The sequence below is a fragment of the Barbus barbus genome, assembly GCF_936440315.1.
Source record: "Barbus barbus genome assembly, chromosome: 41".
NCBI lineage: Eukaryota > Metazoa > Chordata > Actinopteri > Cypriniformes > Cyprinidae > Barbus > Barbus barbus.
The window spans coordinates 11,153,890-11,165,588 of record NC_136719.1 but is presented as its reverse complement, the minus strand read 5'-3'; the positions used below and the strand labels follow the sequence as shown (position 1 = coordinate 11,165,588).

The 11,699-nt window shown below is 36.4% G+C and overlaps 1 protein-coding gene across 1 annotated transcript; it reads left to right on the top strand.

Annotated features, from left to right (window-relative positions):
• Window positions 1–6,996: 6,996 nt before the first annotated feature.
• LOC306860750 (3-hydroxyacyl-CoA dehydrogenase type-2-like) lies at window positions 6,997–11,364 on the top strand. Its single transcript, XM_079402627.1, has 6 exons — window positions 6,997–7,052; window positions 7,460–7,624; window positions 7,748–7,912; window positions 8,142–8,270; window positions 8,784–8,892; window positions 9,799–11,364. Exons 1-6 carry the CDS (start codon window positions 7,029–7,031, stop codon window positions 9,987–9,989), a joined length of 783 nt encoding a protein of 260 aa, XP_079258753.1. The 5' UTR covers window positions 6,997–7,028; the 3' UTR covers window positions 9,990–11,364.
• Window positions 11,365–11,699: the final 335 nt, after the last annotated feature.

Genomic DNA, 11,699 nt, shown 5'->3' with positions numbered 1-11,699 from the left:
GACAATGTCAAGATTACATCACAGCTTTCTATTGAAGTTATACGATGCACCTTATTTTGTTAAGAAGTTAATATTATATTTAGTGCCACTAAAAATATATTGAAAGCTCTTTAAAGCAGATTATGGAAGACACCATTATAGATACATGTCTATGTATATTCTGCAAATTCTCTCTCTTGAGGAATCCAGACAGATCAGCCCGTCAGAAAAATCATGATGACCTGAAGCATGCATTGTTAATGCAGTTTGCTATAAAATAAGTAAAAAGCAAAAATGACACTGATATATCGGTGTCAGAATATGACAATACTGGACAGACTTTAAACCAAGAAGAATTTTGACCGTAGCGTGACAGGTAGTGTTCGTGAACTAACACGCTACACTGTCATGCACGCTAGAGCATTTTAAACCTCAACCTTAGGTTGTCACAATTTTATTACGCGTTAAGTACAGTAGTGCTAGTTTTCAAGAGAGGATCTCCAGCATGTTAGTGCATATGAACATGCATACGCACCCGTCAATGGAATTTCGGTTTCTTCAGAATAACAGTAGATCCTTTTAAAACATTCAGTCCTGTTTCATCGGTGATTAACAGCCGTTTCAGTTAGTTGGGTTTTTTCCCAGTGTGTTTGTCATAGAGTATCAGTAACTCCTTCACATTTAGTTAATCTAAGAAAGGAACAGTATAAACCGAAATATACAGACACACCAACCAAATAAAGATATAACACATTCACACACACGCACGCACACACAGTACCTTTGTTATACCTGTAGAGAGATATCAGTATGAGGGAGAAAAAAATATTAAAACTTTGGCATATTCAGATATTAATGTATTGTCCAGTGTGTTAATTTCTCTTACAATTATTTGGATACTTTGCTTTGTTCCAAAGTTACCCTCTCCAAAGCTTCTCTGCTTTATTATTCTAGATTGCTGCTTTAACTCCCATTCAGACATTTATGAAGATTCATGTGAGAGTAAAATGTAGACTAAGAAATATATATTTGAGTTGAATGAGAAGGATGCTCTGGAGATCAGTGAGGTTGTTGGAATGGCAGTGTTTTACTCCAGATGCTGGTCTTGGTAAAACCATTAAAACATTTGGTCACAAATGCAAATCCCAACGCTTTCCCTTTTCTTTTCTTTCACCCCCCTTTTTCACAGTTTTATGGGTCATGGACATTCACAATGTTCAAGTGTTCTCCCTTTTCTTAGCTCTTGTCTCTGTTCATTCTTGCCTTTGTTTCCCCCGCAGCAACTCTCCTTATGTTTTCATACTAACAGTGAGAGATTTTAACTTTTATAATTAGTCTGATAATCTGTAAGTAATCTTAGACAAGAGTAGGTAACATTTTCAACAGTGAATCGAGAAATTTAATCTTACCATCTTTGGTTTCATTCAGTTGTGAAATTGTGTTTTTCTTACTTTTTTAATGTTATTACAACAGCTACTCCTTTGACCGTGGCTACATTTAGTATTAAAATTTGCTTAGCAGAGATAACTAGATATTTTCAACTGCAATGATTGCAATTTTCCTCACCTCTATTTTGTATGGTATCGTTCCAAACCACTTCACCATTATGATGTAATTGTCACTCATAGAAATAACATTGTGTTTGGACTTTTTTTTGCTGTCTCTTTAAAATTGTCAATTCAAAGCTGAATTATTTTGAGCAAATTTTGCTTCCTTGCACACAAAGCAGACTAATACACATTTGTGCAACTTATTAATTTTCAACCAAAGTCCATTTCTGGAAACTGCTTTTCCAGTATATAGTTAACAGTCTTGATTCTCTTTCTGGATCCTGTATATATGATTATACAGCTACATGTTTTCAGTAATTGAGCTATTAGAATACGTAAGGGGTCCATAATCAGATACTAAATGAAGAAAATGTGATGTTTACATCTTTTTGGTGAACAGTGGCTAAATCTTGTATCGTCCAGTTTCATTGCTAAAATTAAGATTTCTTTATTTCCTCTCAAGTGGAGCCTTGGACACAGCTCTTCATAGCGATTAACCCTAGAACACTTCTTCAGCTCCCATGCACATGTATCGTCCCTCTGAAAAAATGTAGCTTCAATGTAGTCATGGATAGGTTAAGTGTGAACACATACTGTAACCATGCACACACACACACACAACAGCTATTTTGGTAAAGAGTTTTGCCTGTGCATTCCTGTAGATTTGTGTCTGGCCCTCAGATCTGACTCTTGCTTTATAACTGTTACCCCTGTATCCTGGCTCTGTCGCCCTTCACTCCACAGGACCACTAGTGTGGTCAGGTTTCGATCCTAGTCTGATAACAGCAATGTGTTGTGTACAGTGGCCCGCTGACATCCCACATTTTCTGGAAGTACGTAGCCTCTATATCTCGTCCTCTTTGCTTTTTAGCATGTACCCCCAAGACCGTCAAGTCGAGACATCCATTTGTAGGCAACACATTCTGTCGTCTGTTCTTGGTAATCCGATCCGTTCATCAACACAAACGCATTGATGCATGCATCAAGATCTCCAAAAGCTCCAAAAAAACTTGTGAAGTGAAGGGTAAAGTTCATTATTATTATTGCTGTTATGGTTATGATCGTTATTAACAATTTCTCATTTTTAGTATAAAGAAAGCACCTGATTGTTTTGGAAAGAAACTTTTTCTTTTTAATTTGTCTTGCTGTTGTGGTCTGATTTCACAGTGGATTGGCGAGAAAGCCCAAAAGGCTCAGAGAGAGAGAGAGTCAAAGTTGGCAGTCATGTTTGTATGGTTGGGAAATGACTTACAGTGCTGAAATAAAATTTATTCTTTTAGTAAACAGGAGTTTGAGTTTTTATTTTCCTGTTTATTTGAAAGACTTTCAGCATTATACTGCCAAGGTTTCTATGTAAGGAAATGCGGCTTCTGGGTTGTAACTGAACAAGTAAAACTTGTCGAATCGGTTAGCATTAGGTATCATGCACAGTGAATTATTAATGTGGACTACACGATTTTAAAGAATATTATTCCGCAAGGATGTATTAAATTGATCAAAAAAGTCAGAAAAAATATTTAAAATAAATGTTCCTTTTATCTTTATTCGCCAATGAATATATCAAAAATATTAATCCGCTCAACTGTTTTCAACATTGATAAGAAACGTCTCTTGAGCACAAAATCAGCATATTAGAATAGTTTCTAAAAGATCATGTGACACTGAAGACTGGAGCAATGATGCTGAAAATTCAGCTTTGCATCACGGGAATAAATTCCTTTTTTTTTTTTTTTTTTTTTTTTTATAAATACTATTGAAATTTTTGTTTGTTCATAGTGCCTTTCTGTTAATGTTACAACTGACAACTAAATGTGAACTCAATGTATTCGTAGATAAATAACCTGCCTGCTGTTAAAGGACCGTTCATTGTTTTACCTAATGCACGAACTAATGTAAAATGTTAATAAAATGTAACTAGGCAATCAAACTGTTTTCTTTTTCGTGGAATTTCTAAGCATAAAATTTTCAAAAAGTGCTTCCGTTTTCTCTCGTGCAAGTTGTGACATTTGACAACCACTGCTTAACCGCACACTTTGTAGTCCACTTAATCATCTAGTCGTGATCTGAATGGAAGGCGGATCGGATCACTCGAGGGGCAGGTCACCTCAGGGGTAGATCTGCGTGCCTGCAGCTGGTGTATCTCTGTTCTTGCTGCTGATGTAAGATGGCGGTATCTTGTACAGTCGCGGTCTCAGGTGAGAGAAACACCACGTTCCTTCTTTGAAATGTCATTGCCGCAGTCACCGTGAACACTAGCTTTCTGTCTTGCTTTTGCCTAGACACATTTCAGTTTAATGTGACGATTAGGTTTGTTTTAGCATGCAGTTTATTGATGATCATACCGGGCGCACTAGTGAGGCAACCGCCATTTTTCGTATTTGATAGCATAACTATAATATCAGAGTATATAGATCATAATGTTATGAGAAAAGAGGAGTAGATCATGCATGCGGGTCTACAATCTCCTCTGAAATATTAGCCGACAGAATGCTCCATTTCAAGCGTCAAGTCAATCAAGTTAGGCTGTACATTTGATTTGTAAAGCTGTAATTTCTCGATAAAACACTTGATAATTCGCACGCATGTCTCTGCTTGTCATGATAAAGTGAATCTGGCGGCCTGACAGTCCAAACGCCTCTTGTGATTCAAACACATCAGACTGACATGCATTATCATGCCTCTGCCAGCTGTTGATTCCTGAAACAAGTACTGAGCTAGTATGGATGGTTTGCAATAATAATAGCCCATGTGAACAGTCATCATCAGCTCTGGCATTCAGTTCAAATGCATATTATTTTGATGCAAAGATGTTTGAGTCTTGCATTGCTCAAATGTGCACATCCCTGCTGGAAAATACAGTTTAAGATGGTAGATGGGTTGTGGAACATGGCAGCTTGATTCTAGCTGGTGCAAACTGGTAGAGCATCATTGGACTGGCAACAAATAAGAAGAAACCAGTAAAAATGTTATACAATTTAGCTACCAGCTTAAGCTGTATTTTCCAACTGGGATGCATGCTTAAGGGACCACAGTGTATGTTTGCATATGTAGCATTTTGTAAAGTATGAGAAACCTTTCCATATGGCTTGATTCATTGCTGAATTTCACTCAGTCCTAATACATATTTGAGACAGCTATTTCCTTTCTTGCATCATCTTTACAAATGCAGTGTACTGCATAATGCATATAACCAGGGACACAGTCATGCAGTGAAATATAGTTGTGCATGTATTGTAATGGATAATATATTATTGTAAATCAATATTTAATATCCAGAATTCATGTTTTTTTTGCCAGTGCTCTTTAAGCTTTAATGAGCACATGTTAGTGGCAAATTTATATCACATCAAATGCTGCAGAGCACCAGATCCTTGATCCATTTTGTGCAATCTCTTTGTTGTTTATGGTATATCATGACTCACATTTGAAAAGATGAGTTGTATTGTCAGAAATCTGCCCACACTCATGGTGTGGATGTTTGAGGAAGGGTAATACTGGGTTAAAGGGATGATGACGACAGACAGCTTTCATTATGGGATTTATGGAAATCCAATGAGCAATTGCAAAGGTGGTTCATTAAATTTAGAGTAAAAATAGCACAAATAAGCATTTTATTTCTAGCACTGACATATCTTTCTGCCTCTCTTCTCCTCCTGCAGGGTACTAGACAGAGGGGCTGCTGATTGGGGGCTGTGGAATGAGGTAGTAGTTTGTATAGTTTGGGATCACACCAGATCTGGGAGATAACTATACAGCCTACTGTCTTTCTCACAGCTGCTCCCTCACATCAGATACACCGATGACGTACCTTCACATGGGAGTTGTGGGATAGCTGAATATATGCTTCTTTGTACTGTCTGAGTGTATTAATGGTCATAACTGAAGATCTTGATTTAATTCATGTGGTCTTTATGGTATGGTTATAGATGTGTAAATAATTGGTGGTCAGAATTCAAACTGCACTGTCATTATCCAATATGCTGTAACTAGATTGCTGTGGTATGTGATTATGTTCACTGCCAGTTTATACATGTGTAGCTTGTGTGATTACTCATGTTATTTTGTTTGTTTACACCTGCTGTAATTTATAAAAGTAAATTAAATAGACTAATTTGTGTCTCGTTCCTCAATTCACTTTATCAGTAATTATTTAGGACCTATATTATTTTTACTATTCCTAAATTAAATGAGCCTTATAAAATCTCTTTTCCAAAGGTGAGTGTTTAGGCAACCTTTAGCCAATCTTAAGCGAGAAGGTATGTTTGTTTTGTATGAGTCTTTGTCAAAGACAGTGTTGGGAAGGTTACTTTGGAAATGTAATAGGTTACAGATTACAAGTTGTCCTATTTAAAATGTCATAAGTAGTGTAACTGTTTCAATTACTTTATTAAAGTTGAATACATCTGATTACTTTTCTAAATTTCTGTTTTCAACTGTTTCAAATATGTAAACTAGGCAGGGTTAACATTACAGTAGTATTCAACATTACTGTCAGACTTTCCAAATCCTTCATTGCTTGAATTAAGATTATAATTTAATTTTAAAGCACAGCCACCACAAAATCAGACATAACCTCTTTTCACTTTTTGATCATTCTGAGGTTAAATACAGATTTAAAATCAAAACAAGAAATAGTTTAATAGCTATGATACCATTTTTGAAATCAAATATTTGCATCGTTATGATGGAAACACTGGCATCCAACAATGCCTTGAAAAAATAGCAGTTAATCTTCAAAAATAAAGCATATACATAATCCCAAATAGGAAATAAAACACTTATTGAATGACCATGTGCCCTATTCTGTGTCCTAAACTCCTGAAACATTGTCTCATATTTTAGAGCAGTCAATGCAATTTATGAAAGAAATCAATTAAACCTGTATGTGGATGTGAAAAAACAAAATCAGATGTAACCACCTGTGTATCTGTTAACATTTTCATAAGTAACTGCAATTTAATGACATTTTTTCTCATTAACTGTAACTGATTACAATTACAATTACATTTATTTTGTAATTTAGTTGCATGTAACTTGTTTCTTCCCAACACTGGTCAAAGACTATTTTTTGTCCTTCTTAATCTTAAATCATTTTATTACACAATAGCAATACAATGTTATTAGAAACAAAATGATGTTATCTCTCTAAATCTTAAAGATGCAAATTAGAAACAACAGGAAAATACAATACCTTTGACTTCATTTTTGAGGTAAAGACTATTCAGCAATATAATTAAAGTGAGAAATACTGCACAAATCGAATAATCAAATGTAGAAATATTTTGAGACCTTCAGCGGATCAATATATTAAATGTAGGTCATTAAATGCGCCTAATTCTGAATGATCACCGACTGGCGTGCGACTTCCTGTGAGGTTGTCAATCAAATTAACTGTAGCCAATCGGCTTAAAGGGCGTTGTCGTGTCTGTGTTTCTGATTGGCCTGCAGAGAGCTTACGCGCGGTGACGTCACCACTGGTACCCAAGGCAGCGTGTGAATATGGCGAACATCAGAAGTGTCAAGGTGAGAGAGAAATTGAATGAATGAATAGAAATGTCCTGGCTCAAAAAAGTCGTCTGTCCTGAAGTTCAGTATTTCAAGATTGCTTTGCAGCTCGCTTTAGTCTGCACGTCGTTGTATTCCACTTCTTCTCACTATGTTTTGAAGTTGTAGCCGCAGTGCTAACGTTAACTACTTCAATGTTACTTCTGTGCAGTTATGAGAGTGACTGATAGTGACTGATGACATCAGAAACAATGGCGATTAACCAGCTTTGCGCTTACTTAAATTCCAGTGCTGTAGGCTTAAACCTCATTGTTATGCAGCATATTACAGTTGAACCATGACTGCATTGTGTTTGTTGTATAATGAAACAATACCAAGCTCCATGCAGGTTGTGCTCCAGTGTGACCTTACTGAATGTATGGCAGGGTATGGTCGGTCTGGTGACAGGAGGGGCCTCTGGTTTGGGCAGAGCCACTGTGGAGCGGCTCATCAGTCAGGGGGCCAGTGCTGTGATCCTGGACCTGCCCAGCTCAGATGGACACAAGGTGGCCGCTGCTCTCGGAGACCGATGTGCATTTGCACCTACTGATGTGAGTGACACTTACTGTTAAAGACCTTTTGATATTTTCCACTTTCTCTTGCTCTTTTAGACAGCAATGCTCGATTTGAAAATATGGACTGTTTGTTTTCTTCTGATTGGGTTTTGTTTTCAGGTCACGTCGGAGTCAGATGTGAGATCGGCTGTGGATTTGGCCAGGGAGAAGTATGGCAAAGTGGACTTGGCTGTGAACTGTGCTGGGATAGCTGTGGCTGTGAAAACATACAACTTTAAGAAGGACCTTCCTCACAGTCTGGAGGACTTCACTCGTGTTATCACTGTAAGCCTCACTGTATTTACCTGCCTGAACCTCATGAAACTGGTTCATATTTCTGCAAATGATGACTATTTTAAATATCCTATAGCAGCTGTCTTTTATTTGTCACTGTAAAGTTCATCGCTAGTATTTCTCTAAAGCATCAGTCTTTTGACATGAGTGAAATCTGAAAACAGGCAATGCCATGTTATTGCATATATTATAATGGGTTTTTTAATTTGATCTGTTAAAGGTGAATATCGCTGGGACTTTTAATGTGATCAGACTGGCTGTAGGGGAGATGGGAAAGAATGAGCCTGATGCGGATGGACACAGAGGCTGTATCATCAACACAGCCAGTGTTGCTGCTTATGATGGACAGGTATATCAGCTATACAGTAGCTTTCAAAAGTTTAGGGTCTGTAAGATGTCTTATTTTTTTAATACTTTTACCGAGGCTGCATTAAGTTGATCAAAAGTGACAGTAAAGGCATTTATGATGTTACAGAAGATTTCTATTTCAAATAAATGCTGTTCAATTTAACTTTCTTTTCACTGATAATAATAATACATTTTTCTTGATCAGCATATTAGAATGATTTCTGAAGGATCATGTGACACTGAAGACTGGAGTAATGCTGCTGAAAATTCAGCTTTCACAGGAATAAATTACATTTTAAAATAAATTAAAATAGAAATTAGCAATTATTTTAAATTGTAATAATATTTCCCAAAATTACAGTTTTTACTGTATTTTCTATCAGAGAAAAAATTGGTGTGAATTTTTAATTTTTACCCCAACCTTTTTAACAGTAGTGTACTTTGTTTTACTAAACTTACAAATTTATGACACTGCAGCACTGCAGGTTTTGTAATGCGATTTGTTTTTTTTAAGGTGGGTCAAGCTGCATACTCTGCATCTAAAGGTGGGATTGTGGGTATGACACTTCCTATTGCTCGAGACCTTGCACCAATGGGGATCCGTGTGGTCACCATCGCCCCAGGTCAGTGTCCCTGAGATGCATGACACTTGCGAAAGTCTGTTGCTGCCCCGGAAAAACAAACAGCATCCACTATTCATGTAACGCTGGGTTCTTTAGGAAGCTGAACAGGGTAATCTTTCCCTCACATCCAGAAACATTTTTCTTGAGCTAGTCTTGTGCAGCGCTGTTGATGATGTTGAAGGGTGTGCTCTCGCTCTGGTAGACGTGTGCTCTTACAGGAGAAATGCCCATTCAAGGAATTCCTCCCTTCAATACGTCATGAAGGGCCATGCTCGAAAAAAACTTTCCGAGACTTATACGAACCCAGGAGGAGTGTATTTGACACAGAATTACTCCAAATAGCTTTTTGAAACTTTGGCCATGTTTAGCATGAGCATCCAACTTTTTAACAGTGTAGATAACTCCAAATACATGAAATAGCATTAGACCCCCTCCTTTAAAGAAATATTAGCATGTTCACATCTTCCAGTAGGAATCGTTCCTTGTACAGAAGATGCATTTGTAGAAAAACAGAATGGTCTGATTTCAGTTTTATGAAATTGTTTCATAAAACTACGTAAAGCAGACGGACTGAATGAGAACGCAAATGGAACAGCAGCGATACAGCATTTCCTTGGTTACTACTGTAAACAAAGCAGCGCTGTGCTTATAAACACTACTTCTATACACATACACAAGATGAAAATAAAATACAATCTAAACTTTTTCTGAAGAAAGTTAGTTGCCCTTAGACACATTCATATAAAACCACACCCCGAATTGTATTGCAATTCGTTTAACATCTCAACCAACTTGAATCGTCACATATTTTTATCGATTTTCAGGGTACATCTTTACTTCCCTATTTTTTGAACACAGTTAATTCAGTATTATTTATTTAATTTTTTTCATTTTCTTTCCCTTCAGGTCTGTTCTCCACCCCACTTCTAGCAGGATTACCTGAGAAAGTTCGAAGCTTCCTGGCCAGACAGGTGCCCTTCCCGTCACGTCTGGGAGATCCAGCTGAGTTTGCACACCTCGTGACTGCAATAACAGAAAACCCCATGATCAACGGCGAGGTGATTCGCTTGGATGGAGCCATCCGCATGCAACCCTGAAAGAAAAAAGGAAACCGAGTGAAGAAACTCCAATTGAAATACCCAAAACTGGTCTGTGACTGAAGACCTAAACTTACTAAGCATTTTCAGCATAAAGTTAAGATACTTTGTATCTGAGTGGAAACCTTGTAGATTTTTCAACTCTTGAGTCTGTCTTGTATTTATATACTGACTGCACTTCTGTGCCTCTGAGGTACTAATGCCTAATGATTGATGTGTCTCAGATAGTACAATTTATACAATCATAAGGTTGTACAGGAGTCATGCAAACTGAATGTCTCTGGTATCCACGCATCTTTTTGTGTAAAATAAAATATGTAAAACATATCAGGATAAGTTTTAATGAATAAATAATTGCTGATGTAGATAATCTTATGGATCACTGCAGTGAACTAAATACAGCTCCAGGAAAGATGGTCAATATGAAATGTGTTGGATTTGCCACTATACTAATTATATCACTATTATATCAGTGGTTCTCAAGCAGAGTGCCGCGACCCACTAGGGGGCCTCAGCATGACTTAAAATTATTCAAATTAAAATATTCATACAATTCAAATGAAATCTATTGCTATAAGTGTTGTCACGATACACAATATGACTTCAATCCAATACCAGACTAAATTATCTGGATAATTTACCAATACCACAGTAAAACGTAACTGAGTAAATGACAGAATGTGGAACGTAAAGTTTATTTGATTTTATTAATTTAAACAGCACTGCTTGCAATTTAAAATTTAAATTGATGCCAGTGTGAATGCTATGTTTATGTATAGAACTAACACAAGTTAGCTAAAAGGATAGAGTCAAATAAAAGTTTTTTTGCTCTCATTTGCTTTGTACGATTGGTAAAAAAAATTCACTTGTCAAATAACAGTATATCTCAAAGTTATTTTAGTTGAATTTATTAAAATAAGAACAAAATAGCAAACTACAAAAAAATGGAAAAACAATATAATATATATAGTTTTTTCAGGTACAGTAGCATTCAAGTAAAAATATACTAGGCCTACACAAACTGACTACAAAAAAGTTTTTCTGCTCTAAAAAAGAATCACTGCTCTATATGATACTCAAATTCTCTTTTCCCTTTGCTGTAAAATGAACCTCTTCTAAATCTAGAATTATTTATTTGCATTTACGTACTAATACTTATTTTTTAAAGATGAATTACAAGCATTTTGTGTCAAACATGACTGTAGCGTGAAGAACTGAACCAACAGAGGGCAGAATTGAGCTTATTTTGACAATCAGGACAGGAAGCTCATATGAGTTGCATGTGATCTATGCTGTGACTCTGACAGGGTCAAAGATCTGTAAATGCTATTTTAGATGTTACAAAAACATCTTTCAGATAAAGAATTATATCTTTAGATCATTGTGTATTTTTTTGCAGCTTTTTAAATGATTAAATCATGGCTTAAATGTACAACTACTTAAACAGCATGTAAGACATCACCAGCCAAAAAAAGTAAAACTGGAAAATATTGGCAGCTGTGCACAAAAGTCCTACTAAATCCTTTACTGAACAGATTGTGCACAATTAAAGTAAGCCCAGATTGATGTTTGTAAATCTGCTTTAGACACACACACACACACACACACTCTGATTGATTTCTGTCCACAGTGTGGCAGTTCCACTGTAATCTCAGTTTCATTTATTTCAGTCCACCCTAAAATCTACACAGGCCATGTTAACACGATTAC

What these genes read in the sequence shown, in the direction of transcription:
- LOC306860750 (XM_079402627.1), top strand. Translation starts at nt 7,029, where the DNA reads ATGGCGAACATCAGAAGTGTCAAG. An exon ending in TTGCTGCTTATGATGGACAG is followed by an intron (nt 8,271 to 8,783) that starts GTATATCAGCTA and finishes GTTTTTTTTAAG; the next exon opens with GTGGGTCAAGCTGCATACTC. An exon ending in TGTGGTCACCATCGCCCCAG is followed by an intron (nt 8,893 to 9,798) that starts GTCAGTGTCCCT and finishes CTTTCCCTTCAG; the next exon opens with GTCTGTTCTCCACCCCACTT.